At 39.3% G+C, this 24688-nt stretch overlaps 1 protein-coding gene across 1 annotated transcript in view; it reads left to right on the forward strand.

Annotated features, from left to right (window-relative positions):
- Positions 1–24688, forward strand: part of FAM171A2 (family with sequence similarity 171 member A2) — a 1068017-nt gene that overhangs the window by 314064 nt on the left and 729265 nt on the right. The window contains exon 2 of the mRNA XM_044055243.1: positions 19262–19489. Coding sequence (XP_043911178.1) covers positions 19262–19489 — 228 coding nt within the window. The remainder of the gene's footprint in view (positions 1–19261; positions 19490–24688) is intronic.

A 24688-nucleotide genomic window follows, 5' to 3' on the forward strand; every position in this document is an offset into this window, starting at 1 on the left:
CTCCAAAGACAGACACTTAATGTATACAATATTGTAGTCCAAGTCTGATGGAAAATGGAAAATATTATGGTCAGCTTCTTAATATAAGACATTGCAACAGCCACCTAACACACACACACACACACACAAGTCATAGTAATAATCATTTCACACAGATCACAGCAAATACAATGCATAGTGTGGCACTGCTCCTGTCAATCCAGATCAGTGACTGTTTAACTCTGATCAAGCAACAGCAGTGGTGTCACCTTTTTCTACTGACAGTGTGTGTATCCAGCAGCCAATTTATTGACTGTATATACCTCAGATGTCTGATTCTGATTTAAAGAATACTTGTAGTAATATATCCCAACTTGCTTCACACTAATTACACTAGTCCACCAGATTAATGAATATTTAAGTAGATCATAACAGCAGTCAGTCATTTTCATTTACACACTCCCATCATACTCTGTATTTATAGCCACTTTGTGGACTGTGTACACCTCACATGTTTGTGTTAAAAAAGCAAATATTGGCAATAATAAACAATGCATTCTGTAATCTGTAGATCTGCGCTATCCACACAAGACTCAGACATACTAGATGTCTAAGTAAATCTGAGTGAGGCTTCATTTCTGTATACGTACATATCAAATCCTGTTTTCAGTGCCTCCAGTAACAGACATTGTCCAAAATTCATTGCGGACACTTGAATCTCCTAGGAAAAAGAGCATCTTTTGACAGTGTACAGTTACTGAAGAAGAGCTATTGCACACTAAAAAGTGCAACCAAAATATAATACAATCCTTGCTACCCCTCCACTGTGAAGAGACACTGTACTGTGCACACTGTACACTTGAGTATAGCCATGATAAATTCATTGTAAACGCCTATGGATCCCTCTGCATATAGCAGCCTTGCACACTGATTCAAAACTGTATTTCTTAGTGAAGGTTGGTTGAGTTTCTGCAAAGGGATCATTAATCCCATTTTAGCAGAATCATCCAAACAAATAGTAAAGTTATTCAGTTTTGAATAATACATTAGGGTCCGGACTTACTGACACTGTTATTGTCAGCTATTTTGAAGTAAAAAAGATTAGTTTACATGCAGATTATGATGCCTGTGCAGATTTATATCAGTCATACGTTTCCAGGCTACCTATTTGGCAAAACAAAAATTTAATTTTATGTACCTTTGAACAAAGCTGCATCATCTTTCACTTTGACGGTGCTTTTAGCTTATTACACTGTAGCCAGAAAAGCAGTTTCTTTCATTTAAGGACTCATTACTTTCCACCACACCATCATAACTTCTGACTCAGAATTGGCAGAGTGGCTGCTGAACTTGATTGGACTGTCAAGATCAGCTGACAAGGAACAGATCCTCACACTCCACTTGCATTTCATGAGCCACCCTGCCAAGTGTTACAGTTAAGAAACGATTGCTAATTGGGGACATTTAGCTCCTCTAACTCCCATCAGTAAATCTGCCATTGCTATGGTAGTTTCCACATATCCACAATAGATACCACTATTTCTTGTTAACCCCTCACAGCTGTTAAACTCATTGTTGATTTTTTTCAACTACTCTATTACTTTGCCAAATTCTGTAAGTCAGAACTGTTGCTATAAGCTGGAAATGTTATTCTAACCATATTGTATACTTGACTGTGGTGAGCCAAAGGCTTGTTGCCCTGCCTTGTACACAGATTATAGCCCAAAGTGGTCTCTGGACCAGTACAGTTACCTGGCTAATGAACTAATATATAAATAAACAAATCTGTCAATAGCTGGTGACAGAGAAAGAAATCATCTACATGCTAAGGCTAGAAGTCAATGAAACAAACAAAAGGGGCATTTGTACCACCAGTTAAATTAAGGTTTTCCTGTTGTAGTTTAGGTGTCCAAGGCAAATTTAAAAGTCATGTAAGCTTTGTAAGAGTGATACTGCCCACTTCCAAGTGAGCATCATTGTACTGTAGAAGATGACCAGAAGGATTGCCAGTCACAGGAAGAAAGGCAAATATGTACTGCACTACTTATGCAGCAGTTACTAAAGCATAGGCTCCAGGCCCTTTCCATTGGCAAGATCATTACTCCTTTAGAGAGACCTTTATCATAAACTCTGAAAGGTAGAAATATTATGAAGGTCAGGTACTTAACTGGTGCCACATGCCAGGGTATATAATGTGGAAAATAACATGTTCTAAATGTGAAAGCCGTGGCTATGAGCCTTGTAAGTATGAAAAATAAAAGTGTATTTTAGAGAGAAATACAGTAAATCTCAACACTTGATCTGTTCCTAATAAAACTTCCCCTGCATCTTGTAATATGGGTTTTTGATACTAAACCTGCTATTGGTCTGTGATAAATTTGAGATCTGTCTACCTCACTGTAAGGGAAATTAGGGAATGCACTGAGGTGTTGCTCTGTGATATATTTTAAACCTTTTCACGCATTTATTCGACAATGCTCTGAGGTCAGGTTTGCTTTCTTAACTCTTTGAACAGCAAACCACTGCGGACTGAGGTATCTCTGTTGCAGTACCCTCTGTGGAGCATACTGTCAGAGATTACCACAACTGAAGAAAACATGACAGTGTTCGAAAACTGGTGTCAGGCCACTATATGAAAGTTGAGAAATGCACTTTTCACAGTAGGTGACATGCTCATTGTAAAAGACTTCTCTTTTAAATACTTTTGTTAAACATCACATATTACATAGTGACATGAGCTGGAGTGTACTGAATGTTATGCAGATTGTGTGTAAACTTCAGTCTAATTCCTGCTCTTTTTAACTTTATCACTTCTACCCCCATTCGTTTTCCTCTTATTTGCCCTTCCCCCACCAACTTTGCTGTCTTTGTACAGTAATTTTATCTCATTTCTGATGGAAGGGGAAAAAAACAAGATATCCCCGGCCCCCGCTGACACCGATGAAAGCCTTCTGCATCATTTTATATGAAGGGTGTTTACTTCAGCTGAAATCCTTCACACTGGTATTCCATGCTTCCTTTCTGTTGGTTACATTTTGCATATGTTTTATATATGCAGGACAGTTTCAGGCCCATGAGTGAAATCTCCACGAAGAATGAAAACAAAGAACAAATGTAACAGGTGTTGAACAGTGAAATCCTACCTGAAGAAGTAGTATTGACAGTTGAAAGAAGTGAAATTCATTTTAACAATGTATGATATTTTCTGATAGTTTAATAAGGTACATTCATTGTGGTTAAACAACAAACCTTTGACGGAACAATTTAAAATAGGTGATGGCAAAAGGCTACCTTTTTCTTATACATTCTTCAGTTTCTATGCCAAGACCAGGACTGCTTTACTAGAAATCTAAAGGCATGCAGATGTACAGCTTAATTCTTTAGTTTGTCCTGTTTCATAGCAGTCTGTTTGCATTTAATGGAAGCATTGTATGTTAATGTGCTACCCATAGATCGCACCTGGAAACAAGTTACTACAAATTGTTGAACAGCTCTCATGACACAACTTTTAGAGTAACATAATAAATTACATAGTGCAAAAATGGCCCAGTACTTTCAGTTCATTTCCCTCAAGGTCATAGATGAAAGCAAGATATAGTTGACTGCAGGATTAGGATCAGTGTAAAACTTAGCATAAATTAATAAATTCTGGAAATAATGAAGTTGGTGTCTGGATCATCTGAACTAGCATCCCCCACCCTCTGCCTTTTCTTCTGCTAATGAAACTGTCTGAAGTGTGTACATTACTGTTGTTTTATTCAGAGGAAGTAGGGACTGAACTTTTTTTGGAGCAGAATAGATCAAGAACACAGTGGTTGCCAAACTATGAAAAAAAAAATCCATCTCCACCACATGTATTTTAATAGGTGGCTTCTTTGTTCGTGGTACCCGAATGTATTCTTTTTTGAAACGTATTTTGCAAGAAATCTGGGATCCTTCTGGAACCTGATGGGGCCCTCTTGAGTGGTGAAGGAGGTCGTTGCCACGGTAACTGAATCAGAGTAACAGAAATGATGGAACGTGGCTTGCCTGCATTTGGCTTGCCTTCCTTTGGGCTCTCAGCTTCGCTGGAAAATCAGTAAATAGCCCTTACTCAGTCACTTTCACTCTATCTTTGTAAAGCAAACCTGCTGAACGAGGCCCAGGGGACACTCACATTAACCTCTTCTCTGCTGGAGTATTGTCCTTGAAAATGACCTTGACATGAAACTGAGCTCCTAAAAGCTTGTTCACACTAGAAATGAAAATTCATGTAGGGTCACTTAAAGAGCCCATGTACTTTTCTTCTTGAAAGAAGACAAAAAGTAACTGTTATAAATTTCAGCTTGTTTATTTATTTATATTTGGTCAGATATCTCAGTATTGATTTCATATATATACTGTGTAACTTACAGTATTGAGAACTCTGCAAACGTGATACGTGTGCATGTTTTTACGTGTGCAGCTATATATATATATATATATATATATATATATATATATATATATATATATATATATATATATATATGTTTACACACACACACACACACACCAGAAATGAATGAAGAGTTGTTGGAGCTGTTCCATGATATCTGTGGACTTTAGTGTGACTGTAGGAACCGTTTAGTTTCCTGGCAGTTGCTGCTTGTGGTACAATACAGACATGCTTAGAAAACTCACTTGTCCAATGGTAAATAAAACACAGTGGTGGGGGATGATTTCATGACACATTATTAATAGCAGTATTTCATGTTTGACTGGGACAGCTCATTACAAGCATACAGAATTCATTGCTTGTGAACTACAGTGTCACACCTGTCCAGTGAGAATGCATTCTTAAGACAGAAATGCAATTAAGTGAATTTATGTCTCCTGTCTGGAGAAATTCTTTGTTCATTTGCTCATGTTAGACTATGGATTTTTTGTATTCAGTAATATTTTAACAGTAGGATAACTAAAAGGTAATTTGCTTCCATCTTTAACCAAGTAGGATATAAAAAGTCTGTATTGTTAGATGTGTTGACTTTTATTTGTACATTTCTCATTTAGCATTTTATTAATGAATCTGTTTCTATTTATATGTGAAAGCAGCCAAAAAGCCAAAAGCCTGCGTAGCCAGTATACAGGCTTGTGTAGAGAATACAGCATTAAACTAACTTCCCTTCCCAGCCAGCTGGCCATAGCCGAACAGCTGAACTGCTGCTTCCCTTGACCAAGCAAGCATTCATCCTCACTTGTTCCACCCATTTAATTTTCTCAACTGTTGCCCCCTTATAGCATAGAAGTAAAAACAGCAAACTCACAGCAGCTAGAAGTTCTGCTGTATAAGGATACAGTGCAAACAGAGTGACAGTAGAAGCCCCATGCCAAGGAAGCGGTTTAAAGTACAGAGCTGAAAGCAACTTACTGCAACGGGTAAATCAGGACTGGAAGACTGGACTTTTTTTCTTCTTGTTTTCCAAGTCTGGACTGCTGCTTAAACTGCATTTTGTGTACTTAGTCTCTGCATAGAAAATAAATCAGAAAAAAACTAGTTTTTGATGTAGCCATAGCAGGCATGCCACCCTTATGATTCTGGGCATATATTCAGTCCCAAGTGATGGAACAACATCAGGAGTAGCAGATGCTGTGGCATCAGTATTGTCTGTGGCAGAAGAAGACAATTGTCGCACAACACCTAGGTGTCTACCTGGCATTCTTGGTTGTATCCAGTAGTGGCAGCATTGAAGGAAAGGAAATGGCAGCTCCCGACATACAACACCGGTACCCTGGGGTAGTGATTCTGAATGATGTCTGCTAACACTGTAAGCTCCCGACATACAACACTGGTACCCTGGGGTGGTGATTCTGAATGACGTCTGCTAACACTGTAAGCTCCCGACATACAACACTGGTACCCTGGGATGGTGATTCTGAATGATGTCTGCTAACACTGTAATCTCCCGACATATAACACTGGTACCCTGGGGTGGTGATTCTGAATGATGTCTGCTAACACTGTAATCTCCCGACATACAACACTGGTACCCTGGGGTGGTGATTCTGAATGATGTCTGCTAACACTGTAATCTCCGACATACAACACTGGTACCCTGGGGTGGTGATTCTGAATGATGTCTGCTAACACTGTAATCTCCCGACATACAACACTGGTACCCTGGGGTGGTGATTCTGAATGATGTCTGCTAACACTGTAATCTCCCGACATACAACACTGGTACCCTGGGGTAGTGATTCTGAATGATGTCTGCTAACACTGTAATCTCCTGACATACAACACCGGTACCCTGGGGTGGTGATTCTGAATGATGTCTGCTAACACTGTAATCTCCCGACATACAACACTGGTACCCTGGGGTGGTGATTCTGAATGATGTCTGCTAACACTGTAATCTCCCGACATACAACACTGGTACCCTGGGGTGGTGATTCTGAATGATGTCTGCTAACACTGTAATCTCCCGACATACAACACTGGTACCCTGGGGTGGTGATTCTGAATGATGTCTGCTAACACTGTAATCTCCCGACATACAACACTGGTACCCTGGGGTGGTGATTCTGAATGATGTCTGCTAACACTGTAATCTCCCGACATACAACACTGGTACCCTGGGGTGGTGATTCTGAATGATGTCTGCTAACACTGTAATCTCCCAACATACAACACCGGTACCCTGGGGTGGTGATTCTGAATGATGTCTGCTAACACTGTAATCTCCCGACATACAACACCGGTACCCTGGGGTGGTGATTCTGAATGATGTCTGCTAACACTGTAATCTCCCGACATACAACACCGGTACCCTGGGGTGGTGATTCTGAATGATGTCTGCTAACACTGTAAGCTCCCGAAATACAACACTGGTACCCTGGGGTGGTGATTCTGAATGATGTCTGCTAACACTGTAAGCTCCCGACATACAACACTGGTACCCTGGGGTGGTGATTCTGAATGATGTCTGCTAACACTGTAATCTCCCGACATACAACACTGGTACCCTGGGGTGGTGATTCTGAATGATGTCTGCTAACACTGTAAGCTCCCAACATACAACACTGGTACCCTGGGGTGGTGATTCTGAATGATGTCTGCTAACACTGTAAGCTCCCGACATACAACACTGGTACCCTGGGGTGGTGATTCTGAATGATGTCTGCTAACACTGTAATCTCCTGACATACAACACCGGTACCCTGGGGTGGTGATTCTGAATGATGTCTGCTAACACTGTAATCTCCCGACATACAACACTGGTACCCTGGGGTGGTGATTCTGAATGATGTCTGCTAACACTGTATTGTAAAGACACATTTCCTTTTGTTTTCTTTTGTTTTTCTTTACATCAAGGTTTTTGTCAGCAGAGGCACTGCAGCAGAGGCATAGGTAGTGTAACTAGTGCTCTGTGCCGATCCCACAAACTTTCTGTAGTAATGTCAGCCAGTCACAACCAATCAAATCCGTGCATCCCCAGCCCTCAATACAAAACTAAAAAATGTCTTCAGATTACTGTAGGACGTTGATTGGCCTCTTACAGTAATGTCAGCAAGTTACGCTCCAGCAAATCCTCCTTTCTCCCATCTCTTCAAGTGAAAAGCAAACAAAAAATGCATTTGGACGTTCGCACAAGTGTAGGAAGCCAATTGGTTTCTTACAGTAATGCAGCCAAACATGCCCCACCAAATCTAGGTCCCCCCAGCTCTTCAAGTTAAGAGCAAGAAAACAAAAAACAACCAACTTCTTTAAATTATTCTAGGAGGCTGGTAGTTTTCCTACATTAAGTCAGCCAATCCACAGCCACCCAACTCTTCAAGTGAAGAGTCTCCCTCCAAATGGCTTTCTGTAACAGCATTTCAGTACATAACAAAAGTCTGCCTCTTAATCACACTCCCTAATACTTTGTAACTGGGGCAATTGCCCCCTTTACCCCACCCTTGCTAGATTACTGCACTGCAGGGGCTTATAACTTTCCAACCTCTTATTTACAGAATCTTCACTACATCCATTGTCAAAATCATTGTGGTACCCAAGGCAACATGACTTGAATTCTAGAGAAATTACTGGAATAGTGGCCCTTATCCACATCCTACAGCAGTTTAAAGGGCATTTTACATATATCTAAAAAAGCCGATATGAAAACAGATATGCAGTGAAAGCATGCAATAATGATAACATGAATTTGCTTCTACAACTGCACCCACCAAGCATCCACACTTACTCCATTACTGCTTATCCATATGGACTGTCTCCCCTCTTCTTCTGGGAGGTGGCACACCAGTGATATCTCCTGTGCCATCATGTTAGGGTGGGAGAAAAGCATGCCTTTAGCCTCTGGGTCCTACAGCATCCAGATTCATTTGCTATCATGGACATCAATGGACCCAGCAGAAAGACTCATTATGTGTCACCAATGACTTACCAGACTACCAGGGAAGGGTAAGAATAGGCATGCACCACCCATTCTAGTCCCACTTTTCCTGACTTGTGTCCAGTATCAGTTCTGATTCTGCAATAGCTGTGGCAGTTCCAAACCAATGTATTCCTGCCTTATTTCTTTAAGAAACAATTTTGTTCACTTTCAGAATAGTGAGACCCAGTCCTGTAAGTTCCAATATTTAGAAAACTGAACTGCGACCAATACATATAATAGTGATTTCTCAGACTTATCATTACACCAATGAAGTGATTTTTCAAGAGTGGTTTACCCTATCCCTGTTACTCTATGCAAGACTACTATATCTCATGGTAGGGGGAATATTCCAAGATATCTGAACCTTGAACTTGGCACACATTCTCCCAAGTTTATGTTGATTTGTTAAAATGCATGACCATTGACACTGAAATGATTAAAGCCAGCATTCCAAAAATCAGCTTAAAGAAAAAAAAAAATCACAAAATTTAAAAAAAAAAATATATATATATAAAAGGAAAACAAATTATTTCCTTTTGCAATCTGATCGCCCAAACCCCATCTCAAATTCAAACCTAATTTGTCTAAATAGTGTTAGTGTTATGGAAAGTGTTTTTCTAAATTAAGGTGTAAAGTTAGGGTTAAGGGCAAGGAGAAGGTTAGTGTTAGGTGTTACTAAGGTAGCAGTACCCTTCACCACCTTACTAATGTTTTCATGACAGACAATACAGACCCGATGACCTTTTCACAATGGCAGGAGAACAGGTCATTGGCTACTCCATCATCTTCTGGTAGCCCTGCCTAACCCTAATAGCCACATAGTCCTCTTTCAGAGTGGAAATGATCAGCAGCTTCTGTGAACTCCTGAACTTGGTACCCCATGGGCTGACTGTCTTTTGACATTTATTGACTGATTATTTGCTTCAGGTATCACTTTTATTGTGGCCAAGTGGGGAAGTTAACAAGTACAATTGCCCTGTAGTTATGTAATGCACATTGTATATACATAGTTTCTACAGGAAAGCTGACTGGTATTGCAGGCCTATACACTCCGCTTAATAATAATCATTGTTTCAGCCATAGATCCATTGAATCATGGTTCTTCTATATTTCCAGATTTGAAGGCAAGCAGTTGCAGTTTTCAAACATTTTATTTTTTCCTACCATTTTGCCTTTTATGCCTGCTGGCCATTGAAACCCCTGCCTCCACACTCGGCAGTTCTTTCCCCCAACATCTGTCCTAATTTGACCCCATGACTTTTGTAACTGACTGTTCTTTCGAGTGCTAGGGGCAAGAATGAACTCTTTCCCTCCTGTACAGCTCTTTTAAGTGTGTGCCTTCAACTCCCAGTGGGTGTGACTTGAGCCTTTAAAAAATTAAGCTATCACCTTACAGTTCAAACAAATATTCATATCTCTGGAACCATAAGTGTTACTAGAAAACTGCAAATGGCAAACTATTCAGGCTAAATTAGTCTTTACGTTAGTGTCATTCATTCATTTTGATTCTTTAAACTGGATTTTATAAGCTAAAATAAAGGCAGTGAATATTAATTTTGTAATGTTGTATAAACAGCTTATCATATCTCAGTAACCATTCAAACAAGACACATACTGCCAGCAGGATTTTCTTCATACAGCTGTGAGCTTTCATACAAGGCTGTGTAGTTCTGTCTGTGTTACCTGAATGTGAAATATTTAAAAAATATGAAAATTATTGCAATACAAATACACTTTCTACAAATAATCAGTATCTCTATAGCTGCATTAGAAAGAGATCAGATATCAATACATTTGTGTTTGACATCATATATGCCTTAAGATGAAATCTTCTGATACCTTGTATGTAGCAGGGTTTTGAAATTATTAATGCAAATATGAACAAGCAAATTTTGATGCCTAGAGGAGTCTGTAGGAGTAAACAAAACACGTGCAACACATAGCTCCCAAAGCCAGTGTGCCGAACAGTCACAGCCCTTAAGGCAAAACAACACACCTGATACACTTGTAATAGGTGACTCTATCGTCAGGCACACTGACGTCCCGCTCACCAGGCTGAACAAGGAGAAGGTCACGGTGAGCTGCCTGTCAGGCACTAGGATCCGCCACATAACACAAGCACTCAGGTCACTCCAAGGCAATTACAAATATGACTCAGTCATTGTCCATGCTGGTGTGAATGACCTGAGACGTACCTCCCTGGACTACATGAAAAGAGACATAGAGGAGCTCTCTGAGCATGTAGCCCAGGCCGGTATGACCCTGACCTTGAGTAGCATCCTACCCTCACCAAGAATGATGCCACAATATGAAGACAAGATGATCAATTTCAACAATTGCCTTAAGTATTGGTGTCATTCAAAGGGGATCCAATGCCTGTCAGCCTGGGATGACATGCTCGACAAGCCACGATGCTTCGCTAGGGACAGCTTGCACCTGTCACCCCTGGGCTTTTGGGTATTGGCAAAGGCTCTTGCCACCTCCATAGTGCCTTTTAGGCAAGGCTCAAAAGACAAACCCACCTCCATAGGTATCACAAGGGCTAAGAAACTAAGGGTAATGCTACTCAATGCCAGAAGTCTAAACCTCAAGATGCACGCACTCAAAACTCTCCTTAGCATGGAGAATATCGATATCTGTGCAGTAACAGAAACCTGGTTCAAGGCTCCCGAGAGCACCCCAGCACTACCAGGTTATACCTCATACCATGTTTTTCGGCCCCAAAACTTGGACCAAACCACAAAAGGAGGGGGAGTATCAATATTCGTCAAAGATACCCACACCTCCAGGTTGGTGGCACAGCACAAAGCATCAGAGACTAGCCATGTGCAACTAACAGTGGGTAAAACTGCCTTTCAGTTTATAGCCTGCTACAGACCACCCTCCCAAACCCAGGAACCCCACTCTGCCTTCCTGAGAACACTGGAAAATATGAAGGTCTTTCCAAGCACCATTATATTGGGCGACTTCAACTACCCAAACATAGACTGGGAGCATTACTCTAGCTCCAACACCCTAGCCCAAAGGTTCCTAGAATTTATAAACTCAAATGCTATGAAACAACTTGTTACCACTCCCACAAGAGGAGAAAACATACTGGACCTGATCATCACCAACATGGGGACTCTATGCGCCAGACCAGAAGTGTATCCCTCACTGGTAAGATCAGACCATAAACTAATCTCACTAGATATTCACATCCTGACCCCAGCCCCTGCCCAGAAAACCACAGTGAAAAACTTCTCTAAAGCAAATTTCACACTCCTCAAAACCAAGGTGGAATCCTTCAAAGCCCCCGGGCCTGTAGAAAATACGGCCCAGACCGCAGAATCCTTTATAAACGCATTCTATTAACACCTTCAGGAATGCATGGATCATGCAATCCCAAACAAAACCAAGACCCAGTCCTCCAAAGGCAGGTGTCCTGTCTGGTGGACCCCAGCCATAAACAAACTATACAATAGAAGGAGGAAGCTACTACATGATAGAGAAAAATCCCAAAAAGGGAAGGCATCTCTGATCAGTATTAGCAAAAAACTACGGGCACTCATAAAATCGTCTAAGGCCAGCTTCGAGAAAAATTACAGGACACTAAGGATAATCACAAGGCTTTCTTTAGTTATGTTAGGAGCCTGGGTGGGAATTCCCAGATATGCTCAGAATTGGTCCAAAGTGACAAAAAATACACCGAACCCACAGACATTGCCAACATCCTAGCGGACAGGTTCAGCGCAAACTTCTCCCCCCCCTTCCCCACCAAAAGGGCAAATATCTATCCCAGCAGAGTGCCGCCCCCCCCCGACATCTCAGATGCTCAGGTAAGAGCCGCCCTCTCCAAAGCAAAAAACACAGCATCAATGGGACCAGACGGTGTCCCGGGCTGCGTCCTACATGAACTCCAAGAATAACTAAACCCAAACATAAAACTACTGTTCAATCTTAGCATTACTACAGGATATGTACCCAAAGAGTGGCGTACAGCAATAGTGGTCCCTCTCCACAAAGGTGGTGCCTCAATGGATCCTGGAAACTATCGCCTCATAAGCCTGACTAGCTTGGTCTGCAAAGCTATGGAAAGGATCATCATGGACCTCATAAATAAAGATATTGGGGACCTACAGACACTGGATCCTACCCAGTTTGGCTTTGTTAAGGGCAGATCCTGCCTCTTAAACCTGGTCGATTTCTTTGAAACAGTCACCAAGGCCATTGACGAGGGGAAGGTGGTCCACACAGCCTACCTGGACCTCGCAAAAGCCTTTGATACATACAATACCCCACTCGGGCATTATAGATAAGCTCACCAGCTTAAATATAAACCCCTATGTCACTAGATGGGTTGCAAACTGGCTCAAGGACAGAACCCACATGGTTAGAATTGCTGGAGCCATGTCAGACTCCAAACCAGTTACAAGTGGCATCCCACAAGGCTCAGTCCTGGGACCTCTCTTGTTCGGTATATATTTCTCGGAGGTAGAGGCCAACACGGAAGGACTGTGGCTGACCAAGTTCGCAGGTGACTACAAACTGGGTGCCATAATCGACTCTCCAGCCGACACAAGCATCCTACAAAAGGGCCTCATAGAAACAGACAACTGGTGCCAGAGCCATGGCCTCAAGCTAAATGCCAAAAAGTGTATAGTCATCCCCTTCAGCAAAAACAAAGTGCCCACAAATTACCACATAGATGGTAATCCATTAAGTACGGAAGAAGTAATTAGGGACCTGGGGACCCAAGTTGATAGCAAGCTCTCATTCGACAACCACGTGGCCAAAGTGGTTAGAAAAACATTTTATATAGCCCACCTAATCATGAAGGGATTCACATCTAGATCAGGGGAAGTCATCGTGCCTCTTTACTCATCCCTCATCAGGCCCATAATTGAGTACAATGCCCCTTTTGGGATGTACCTTACCAGACACCTGCAGCAACTGGAAAGATCCCAAAAGTACCTCACCAAGAGGATCAAAGGGCTCAAACAGATGCCATATGCTGCCCGGTTAAAGAAACTCCAGCTCTACTCAGTGGCATACCGCCTGCTCAGAGGCGATGTGTGCCTGACGTATAAAGCCATGTCCAACCCGGAATTAATGGACATGCTGCACCTCAGAAAATCCAAATCCCATCGAGCTATGCACTCGAGAGACTTGAACCTCAGCACTGAAATAAATAGGACATGCTGGGAGGACAGATTCATGACCCGGAGGCTCCCTTCACTCTGGAATAAAATCCCAGTCCAGGTTAGGCAGAGTCCCTCATTGACTCTCTTCAAGAGGAATCTTGATGAGTGGATGGGAGATCGTAGATTTACTCCGGGTATCACTTCTGTGTCACTGTTAGACAGAGGCACTGTATACAAACCTCGAAAAAGGGCATAGCAAAATTCATTTTAAAATGGGTGGCGAAAGCCAAACACACTCTGGCTAGGTTTGTAAATGCCCTAGGGCAGATAGCCTAGTATGAACCTATGAACCTATGAACTGCAGAAATGCCTGAAGGTGCACTGGGCTGTAATGAGTTAAGTGGAGATCTGGGGCCATCATGCAGGCAGCCATGGGGGTGGTTTTCATTTGGCCTTTGTGCCCCCCCCCCCCATCTGACAGCTTGGAACACCTTCTCACAGTGGCAGCCCCATATGACCATAAATACTTCATCATGTAGCCTCAGTGCTACATGCAGCAGGTCACCATATGTGTTTGGCAAGCAAGAACAGTTATGGTCTTTTTGCCACTTTATACACTTTTCTCTTGGGTTGCCCTGAAAAAGGGCACTTGTTGCTTGGTGGAGCTTACACAGTTAAAACATGTTTTTTTTGGCTAAGGCAGTATGAGATGTGTAAAAACAGTTATCACTTTTTATGAATCAAAGTAACACTGTACATAGGAAGGGTAAAGTGCAAAGAATATACATCTTTAAGAAACTGGAGTAAGATAAACAACTTGGTAATATAAATGGTTACTTTGTTTTTTAAATTCTGTTACAAAGTCTGATAACCATTTCAAGTCTTAGCATCAGGTCTGGTAATATTTTAGTTGTAAGCTTATTTATATTTAAGGTTGTTTACAAAAGGGGGTGCATTTTATGTTTGGTTGTTTATCCTGTAACCACATACAAATCATTACTCTGCAGCTGCCACAGATGTAAATATAGGTTCACCTGCGTCTACTGAATGTGTTTTATACTGTTGTTTTGGATGTTTATTCCAGTTATTTTGTAATATTTTTTTTTTTGTTTGTTTGTTTTTTTTTTTATGAAAATAAGGGTAGTAAAAAATGCTAACCCCTTTTTAGCCCCACTTTTACTCTGTTGCTCTATCCTTCTTGGTCATTTTTACTCACCACATTGCCCTTCTCACAGGCTTCTGGAGTACCGAGTCTAGGTGGCACTGTGGAATATATGCAAAAGGGTAGCCAGGATTTGTGGAATTGTATTACTATTCCACTTTTGGAACAGAGTATAACAAACTAAATAATTCACAAATGATTGTTATAAAATGCAACCTTTACTTACACAATGAGAAGTTACTTGTGTCTTGACATCATTAAGGACAGTCTTGAAATACAAAATGGTTTTCTTTTATGCAAAGATTAATTGAGTAGCAGTTATTTCTTAAGCAACAAAGTATCTTATTTATTTAATTGTTCATTTATTTATGAGATTTGATCATCTGTAAAGTCCAACTGGGTTGGAGTCCATTTTCAGCTGAGGTCCAGGGAGAAAAGTTCCAAAGTATTACAAAAACATTTTAAGAACAAAATAATTGCAATCTTCAAAAATAACAAAATAAAAAATAATAAAAAAAATCTACAGTTTAAGCAATTATACCAAATTAGACTTAATGTGAAAACATTAGTTAAGGATAAGGAAAACAAGAGGATGACTGTTTTAGCACTTTCATTCAATTTATTTAGCTAGAACTTCTTCAGAAAATACAGTGTTTAATCGGAACTACTTCATAACAAATCATTTAATAAATGATTGATAGATTCATTATAGGCTGATGTATCCATGACAACTGTAGTGCTACTTTTGTCTGCCTTCATGTAGTCATTGTCTTTATTTTTACTCATTTCTTTCAAGGCAATTATTTTACGTTGTGACAAATTCTGGTATTCAGGTTTTTGCAAATATTTTTCCTCAATTCACTTTCACAAATATCATAGAATACCTGTAATGTCTTATGGAAAGTGAGGGTTGTAAGTGCTAGTGAAACACTTTTTGTTTTTTTATTATTGAAATGGGGACTATCCATTAAGGAGGTAGTTGAGTTTCAGTTTACAGGTGAACAGCTTCAAGTCAGTGATGACCTCGGTTAGGTTAGCTGTCTGTATGGGAATGTAGGTAAAACCTTTGTTCAGAACAGAAATGTGATTTTCAATTCAGGGAAAATTTATTTAGATTGACTATGTTGTTATATTTCTTCAGTTTCATCTCTTCCCCTTCGTCTTTGTTTTCTTTGCCACTAAGGAGTCCTTGTGTTCGGACCTGGGTTCAGGGAAAAAGGGACCGGGACAAAACTGGAAGCAATTCATAGTCATTGGGTTGATTTGGTTCACTGTTTGCGTTACTCACTTCATTTGAAGCAATATTTCCCATTTTGTCAGTAATAGTGGTCAGAATGGCGTGATGACTGGTTTTGTTCGAGTCAGGCTTTTTTTAGTTACAACATATGCCGTGCCTAACCGGTATGCTTCTGCATTTCTAATCATCTTCTTCTGTTTCCTATTGGTTATTGTGGAAACAAGTCTACTAATTTTGACACTGATTCCGTAATACAGTCCACTATGTTGTGGAAAATGAACATAATTAAAAATGGTCTCATTTAGTTTAACGATGTCCGCTTCAGGTGCCTTGATTTTATTAGAATAAGCTTTCTAAAAGACCACAAACATTAGACACGGTAGATGTTAGTTTTTGAGTTAATAAAATCAGATCCTCCGGTGCAGGATGGATTGATAAAACAAGGCTAACGTCTAAAGCCATAGATGAAAAGTTTCCAAGCAGGCAATCCTATTGCTGAACTAAAACCAATGAAATTAAAAAAAAAAACAGAGTGAACTGAAACTAGGATTTTATTAGAATAAGCTTTCTAAAAGACCACAAACATTAGACACGGTAGATGTTAGTTTTTGAGTTAATAAAATCAGATCCTCCGGTGCAGGATGGATTGATAAAACAAGGCTAACGTCTAAAGCCATAGATGAAAAGTTTCCAAGCAGGCAATCCTATTGCTGAACTAAAACCAATGAAATTAAAAAAAAAAACAGAGTGAACTGAAACTAGAAACACTGAAGCAACGAAGTATCTTATTTATTTAATTTTTCATTTGTTTATGACATTTGTTCACCAGTAAAGTCCAACTAGACTGGTGTCCATTTTCAAGTGAGGCCTGGGGAGAAAAGTTGCGAAGTATTACAAAAACATTTTAAGAACAAAAAATGTGCACTCTTCAAAAATAACAAAAATAAAAAAATAATAAAAATATCTGCAGTTTAAACAATTATACCAATTTAGACATAAAGTGAAAACATTGGTTAAGAATAGATACAACTTACATGACAATGATTAATATTTAGGGAAATTTTAGGCAGTTTAGAGAAATTAAAGGTAAGTTAGTATAACACATACAGGAATTGCAATATGAAGTGGGAGAAAAAACATATTTAAATAGAGTGTCAGGGAAGAGAAATTGATTGAAGTAAGGAAGTTAGTAAAGATATATATATATGTGTATATATGTGTGTGTGTGTGTGTATATATATATTTGTATATATTCATCATTGACATTTTGTACAGAAAATTAAGGATATGAGCCCTGAATGAGCTATTTTCTGTATGCCGAAGTTTGATTCCCCCAGCCTCACTTTGTATATTCTTTGACCCTGAGGAATTCACTAAATCAGTCTGTAAACCAGGACAATTGGTAATTTCGGCTAGGTTTTTCTGGATCTTATGTCTAGTAGCTACCTATGAAATATATATTCTGTTTATAACAATATTTATTTGATTTTACTACCCTTCTCATTTTCCTGATGTACTCTCAAAAGAAAACAAAACTGAAATGTTTCCCATGATGATTAGTATATTTAAGTCTGTAAATGTTTTCACAGTTCAGACTTTCCATTGAAAGCTTATGCTAAGGCGCCATGGTCTTAAGCATGCTCTGTTTTGTGGGTTCCACTCCTCGCAGATGGTAGGTCGTATAAGGTTTCTTGTGGACCAAGTGTAGTACTTAGCATCTGTCTGCCCAGAATTTCAAATTCTGTGTTTCTTCCCGGTGGCTTATTTTTTCCAGATCTCCTTAGACTTTCCTCAGGCTGCACCCATCTTTGTGTCATCATATAAGAGGTTCTTCTGTTATGTATTCTTTCAGATATAACTGAGACATAAACTTTGAAAAGTGCTGGACCGGAATTGAGTGCTGCAGTACACTGGTCACTTGCTTTTTTTCTTTACATTGTCGCTTTCACCATAACCATCTGTATTCTAATATTTGTCTGTGTGACAGTGCAGTTCCTCATTCTTGGTTCTCTGACCAGCTCCTCCAGTTTTTCTGTCATCCTCCTGTGCAGGACCAACTCAAAGGCCTTGCTGCATTCCAGGTAGATTACTTCTACCAATATTCCCCCATTAAGTACAGCTGTAACCCAGTCATAGTACTGCATCGGGGTTGACTGATAGCTCATTTTGGACTAAACCCTTGTTAGTTCTTATCCTGGAGATTGTAATCACTAGAAATACTACCAACCTTTCCCTCCTGCCCCTGCTTTTAAGCTTAATGGCCGGTAGTTCCCAGAGTTTATCCAGCTCTTCCCTTTAGCAGGGTATCACACCTGCTATCCTCCATTCCTTAGGTTCATCCACACTTTTTTTTTTAATTCTTTGTGGATACAGTCAGGCCAATAAAGCCAAACCCCACTAGCTGTGGCCTTCTTATGACCTTGTCAGCACAGCATAAGAAAAAGTAAAAATCCATGGACATTCAGAAGCCATATAGCTGAAACACTTGATGTCCTTAAGGGTCATTTGCAAATATCCCATGGGCCTCTATTGCAGGAAGTTTAAGGTTTCACAAAGTGAAAACTCCAGAATGGCTAGGTTTTTCTTGTAGTTTGGTTTGTCTGTGTTCATAGGTTCATAGGTTCATAGGTTTATACTAGGCTATCTTTGTTGTGCCTCTGTTGTGCAGCTGTCCAGCAGTGACCCAGAGATGAACCCTCGATCAGGCACATGTCACCACTGAGCAGACGGTATGCGACTGAATAGAGCTGGAGTTTCTTCAATCTGGCAGCATATGACAGATTTTGGAGTGTTACCTTTTACTTTTTGGTTTTGGATGTTAGTTGAGATATTTTGCAAACACCTTAGTGGTAATGAACATCAGCCGGGTGCAAAGACCTTGTGTTTCTGTAGGATAGCCAAACAGTCTGCTTGGTCTGTGCTGGTAATATCATAAAAAAGCTGAAACATGTATGTCCACAGCTAGTGGAGTTTGGATTAATTGGCCCGAATGTATCAACAAAGACTTGAAAAAGTAAAAAGTAATGGTCATTCAGAAGCCATATAGTTTACACACTTGATGTCCTTAAGGGTCATTTGTATATATCCCATGGGCCTCTATGATATGTGGTAAGGTAAATGAAAGAGTTGGTGCACTGAGGCACAGCTGTTACTGGACACATATAAACACTTTGTCATAATTTACTCCTGAGCTTCATGTTGTCTGTTACGCCATAGACTGCCTGAACAGCAAGTTGCACTGGAGGTTTTTGATTATTGTTGTATTAACTGTTGCATGAAAGTACTTTGCACATGTTATGTAGATCAGCTTTCTTTCCTGAATGTTGAGATGGGCTTTCAGACTTTTTATTTTTGTTTTCTTTTGCAGAAGTGCTAATAAAAGTGCAAGTGTTTGATAATAGTAACTTATCACCGCTGGGCAACACCACTGTGCATGTGTATGGGAGGCGGATCCCACTGGCATCAGGAACAACAGGCAGTGATGGAGGTGTGACTCTCAGGTTCCAGTACCGACCAGGCACGTGGATTATAGTGACTGCTGTTAAGCATGGATTTGTGACAAACTCAGCACCCTGGCACGTCAACAGGCTGCCGTGTAAGTAAACCTGAGACAACATGTGTTTATGTTTTTAAATTACACTCAGGGTTTAATGGATAGCTAAGAAATTACTCAAGTGAGTCTGGTGGTAGGAAAAAGAGCATTGTAAATGTGTCTGTTATATGGTAATGACATGTAAAGGCATAATTGTTTGCCACTTATATATAACTTTCAGATGGTATTACTAGTATATTTTAATGTAAATGTATAATTAATGAACAGGAAGTTTGCTTTTTGCACAGTGTCAGCAGTAAGCGGAATGGAAAAAATATATACTACAAATTATGTACCACCAAGGAGATGAACATTTTAATAAGTAATTCCTTTTATCTCTGGTACCATACTATAGTTGCTTTCTTAATTTATGCAGCCATGTTTTGATGTTGTTGGTGACTTCATCTGTCAGTATAGCTCTCAAAGTTAAAAAAATTGACATCCTAAGGAACTTCCTCATGTAGTCCTGAGTTCAAGCCCCTTACTCACCTCTTTCATGCTCAGTTACTATACAACTGACATTACTGTGCAAGTAATTAGCCAGATGAAGTGTTTCCCTCACCAGCAGTAAGTGATAATTGTGCCTAGTAGGTCTTAACTGGCTAAAACAACTAAATTAATTATAAGGTACCTGGCTTAAAACTACTTTAAATGGTCCAAGTTGTGCATCAAAAAGCAGGTGTGTCAGTTCTCGAGATGTTTTTCAGCTCTTATCAGCACATTCAGAAAATTAAAAAAGTAGAGAAAAGGCAGCGTTTGCATAAATGCATATAATTAGTAGTATACTTTTCTCCATTCTCTTTATCGCTAAACTCCTTGTTCATTAAGCTTTCATTTTGATCTAGTTGTGTATCCTGAGAGGAGTTAATGTAATATCATTTTACACACTATGTAACTAAACTACCAGTACAAATGTTATAGTGTATCAAACGACTTGATGAAAGAAGGCTGCCTTGGGTCTGGCCTTCATCATGTGAACTCGGGGACTGAAGTGAGGTGTCTTCTAAATAAAATAATTCCTAGATATACTCTTCATTTATCCTTGTTTGTGACTGTTGCAGTTCCCCTAGTAATGACCAGAACTCAGTTCATTGAAACATAGCACAACTCACACAGTCTGTTTTTGTCTAATTTCTCAAAAGTTTCTTAGTGGGGAGGAAGGCAATAACCCCTCCTCAAGACTCACTGTCAAGGGGGATACATTCAGTCCCACCTTAACACAGCCTACATCAAGGCTGTGCCACATTGGGATGTGCAGGACCCTGCTAATCCCATAATCCCATTCTTTTGTTCGGAGGCCTGTCTACTAAATACAGCCCACCCTGAGACTGTACTACTTTGAGATAGGCTAAATTTCTACTTGGGAGTACACTGACTTGGACATTGAATTGGATTGAGTGAACTATCTTTTAGAACTTGCCCATCAATCAAATATTATGTCTAGTTGTTGGATGTGACTCTTTTTTGAGAAAAGGTAAATAGATATAAAAAAATCTTGAGATATTTTTTTCATCAACCACCTCATTAAAATGTAATATAGTGGAATAAGTGAAGCAATGTGACTGTGGTACATTTTTGGCACTGGTAAGGGGAGAGTGATATTTAAAACTGGTTCAAGGATGGCTACTGATTTTGTCATTTAGATTACTTTTCTGGGTTATTTATTTACTTAATGATTTTAAGTGGAAAGGTGGGCTGCTTCAAGGAACCTTCCCAGGCATGTCACAAGCAAAGGTAGAAAGTACATTTACAAATATTTATTTAACAACAAAGGAAAGCAAGAATTACAAACTTTCATGCATAACTGTATAATAAATGGTTATTTTAATAACCAGAATTCCATGACATTTGTTAGAGATTTTTTCTTAGTAATAGAAACAGTATTTGCAATATATATACATTGTTTCCAGTGTATCTTGTTGATCAGTCAGTCAGTCATTAACATATAGGGAAGACTGACAGCCATGCAGACTAGGTGAGAACAGGTATCGTGCATGAGCAGTGTTATCAGGTATGGGAATTGTGGAATGGCTAGAAAAACCAGGAGTGAGAAAGGCAGGTAAGAATAATTTGATAGTGTTTATAAATGCAGAGAGTGTAAAATACTCATGTGGATGGGAGACTTGCAGAAATAGTGGTGTCATACTGCACGTAGGATTTAAGATTGTACGGGTGATTATTGGATAAAGAATTGTGGATTTTGATGGTAGTTAAGGACATTACATTTTCCAACTTCTGTTGTATTGCTACCTTTGATTTGTTATATTTTAGCATACTAGTACTTATCGGAGCAATAATCCTCGCACATGAGAAATAAGGTAGTTGTTCCTTTTGCTGTGCATGACAAAAGCAGAAATTACCGTAAAATGAATACCTCCAACAAGTAGATCACTCTCCAAAAAATGTCGTCAGTTACGTGCATCAGTACTGTTTCTTTTCCTTTGTGCTGTAAAGGCAGAATAAAAAAAAAGTTCCAGCAAACTTTTCACATGTTTTAAAACAGCTGTTGAAATCAGCAAGACTGAGGATTACCAGTGTAAGACTGTGGGTAGTACCGGACAAGAAAAACTACATTCCCTATATCTGTGATATGTCATGCAGGTGGAGACAAATTCCTCTGCCAAAGCATATTATGTACGAATGCTCATCTTACCTCTCCAAATGTCCATTGAATGTCTGCTGTAGTAAGATCCTGGTGGCACTAGAAGACTTCTGTACAGAAACATACAAAATCAGCTTTTTTTAATATTTAAAAATGAAAGCAGAAATTGTTTTTTTCTCTTGTGAAGTGGTGTGGTACAGCTCACACACCTCCAGCGAGTCACATAATCATGCCTAGCTGCATGATGAAGGGATTTCAGTGTCAGAAGTTGTTAGCCTCCTCGGAGAATGGAAATGCATGAAAGAAAAAAGGTACTCATTAAATATTCGTTATTTCAGAGTGTCTGTTCTGTTAACGTCTTATTTTATGCATTTCTGCCACTGGCAAGGTACAACACTTGGTCAACAGTTAAAAAAACAAATGGCATACACATTTCCTCCTTTAAAAGTTGTTACACCTTGTTGTCATACAGAAGCAGATATGTCTGGTTCAATATTGACAGCACTTGATAAATTTACAAGTTATACTTTTCTGTAGCAGTTGTTACTTGATTCATACTGAGGAAACTGAGAGAGGAAAGATTCCACCCCAACCTCATTATCATTAAGTCACACCCTTTAAAGCCACAGAGCAGGGTAAACACTGGATGTGACAGTACCATTTTCTGAAGATATATTTTCATATAATATGATTACTTTATGTGAAAATATGACCAGAAAAGCCCCTGGCCACTAGTGAACTGTTCAAAAAGGCCTAAACACAGTGCAACTTCAAGGCTGCATTCTGTTTCATGTCTTTGCATATGATTGTTAAAGATCGAATGCAAAGCAACAAAAGGATAGACCAGAGTTACCATTTTCAAGATTACATCTTTGTGCATGTGACAACTAATCTATTTTAAAATTAAAGAGAACTCTTTTTTATCAAGCTTTCACCTAGAAATTCATTTTTAAAAATCCCATAAAGACTGGAAACTGGAGATCAAATGCCTGCCATTGCATTCTCTCAACAGAAAGATTCTGATAACTTTTATTGGCCACAAAGAACGCAGTTAAACTTTTTTTCAATGTTTGGAAACCTCAGTGCCCCTGCGAAAGGTGTGAAAGGTCAGGGGACATCAATTTTTTAAATAATTGTAAAGCAGATAAGCAGTTGTTTGCAAGTATCTCAGCAATTATTTGATGAAAGAATTGTTGTGCTATCATAATGAAGAGATTACATCCTGGTGGACATGCTAATTGAAAGAGTACGCCAGTAGGAGCCAGTCTCCAGTTTCTGATATGTACAAGATTTTTAAAAGTGACATTTTTTTTCAGAAAGACTGATAAACAAGAGTTTCCTTTTACAATAAATTAGTGATCACAAGAAGAAAGTGCAATAAAAAAACTGTAAGTCTTTCTATTCTGTCCTTTAGTTGCTTCTAACTTGATCATTAAGCATAAAACAAAAAGTGGATGAGCTTTTCCTTCCTTTGATTCCAAAGCAAAGAATGATACTTTTATTAAGTACAAACTTGTGCCTGGCAAATAAATCATACTGGAAACCATACTTGTCAACTTCTTAGCTCAGGAAAGTTGGACAAAAATAATGGGGGGGGGGGGCGAGGGCCCAAACATAGGAACAAATTTTAAATATTCCTCTTATAAACTTACAAAGTTTTTAGAATAAAAGGTTTTGTGTAAACATGCATTTTCTGAATAACATGGTCTAAAACTCAAATGTCTGTTATTATTTAATGAATTAAATCCTCACTGATTTGCTTGAAAACAATTTTGAGAAACAGACAAAAAATATGAGGCAAAAGTCTGGACATTCTTTGAAAATCTAAACAGTTGAGAGTAATGCTGGAAACATATTATATGTAGGTTTACTATCAAAACCTCACAACACATTTGTGTAAGTGATTACTTACCAAAACTGAAACATTGTAAAATCCAAATACCGACTGATCACAACACCAAACGTGGAAATTTCAGAAAGTCGACCATTGACAATATCGACATTACCCAACCTACCTGGACTTCTGGTTATTCCTACGAACATTTTGTAGGGGGCAAGCCCCCCTGCTAAATATATATACAAACTCTGAGATTACATGACCGTGAGGTAAAGGGTAAATTTCCTGATCCCCACTGTAGTGAGATCTCCTTTCAAAACAACAAATCCACAACAGCGAATGCTAGCATGTATTCACTGTTGTGGATTCAAACCTTTACAAGTCGATGTTATGAAACCGTGGAACAGTGACATTTGACCTTCCAGATTCACTTAACTGTCTTGTGAGATTGTGATGGTAAAAGTATACATACATATATATATATATATATATATATATATATATATATATATATATATATATGTATATATGTTATAGGGAGAAAAGAACTGCAGGTGAGGGTAGACTTCTTTTCATAGGTTGGTAGTAGGCTATCGGCCCTAGGGCCTATACAAGCCTAGCCATAACAATTCCCTGGCTATTTCTTCCCACACTATTTACTTCCTTGGACCCCTGTCTAGCAAGGTGACTGACGTGATCCCCGAGGTGAATTTCCTTTCTCCCATCCAATCGTCAAGATTACTTTTGAAGAGGGCCAAAGAGG

This window comes from Protopterus annectens, chromosome 13.part0, assembly GCF_019279795.1.
Source record: "Protopterus annectens isolate FY-2018-M chromosome 13.part0, PAN1.0, whole genome shotgun sequence".
NCBI classification, from domain to species: domain Eukaryota; kingdom Metazoa; phylum Chordata; order Ceratodontiformes; family Protopteridae; genus Protopterus; species Protopterus annectens.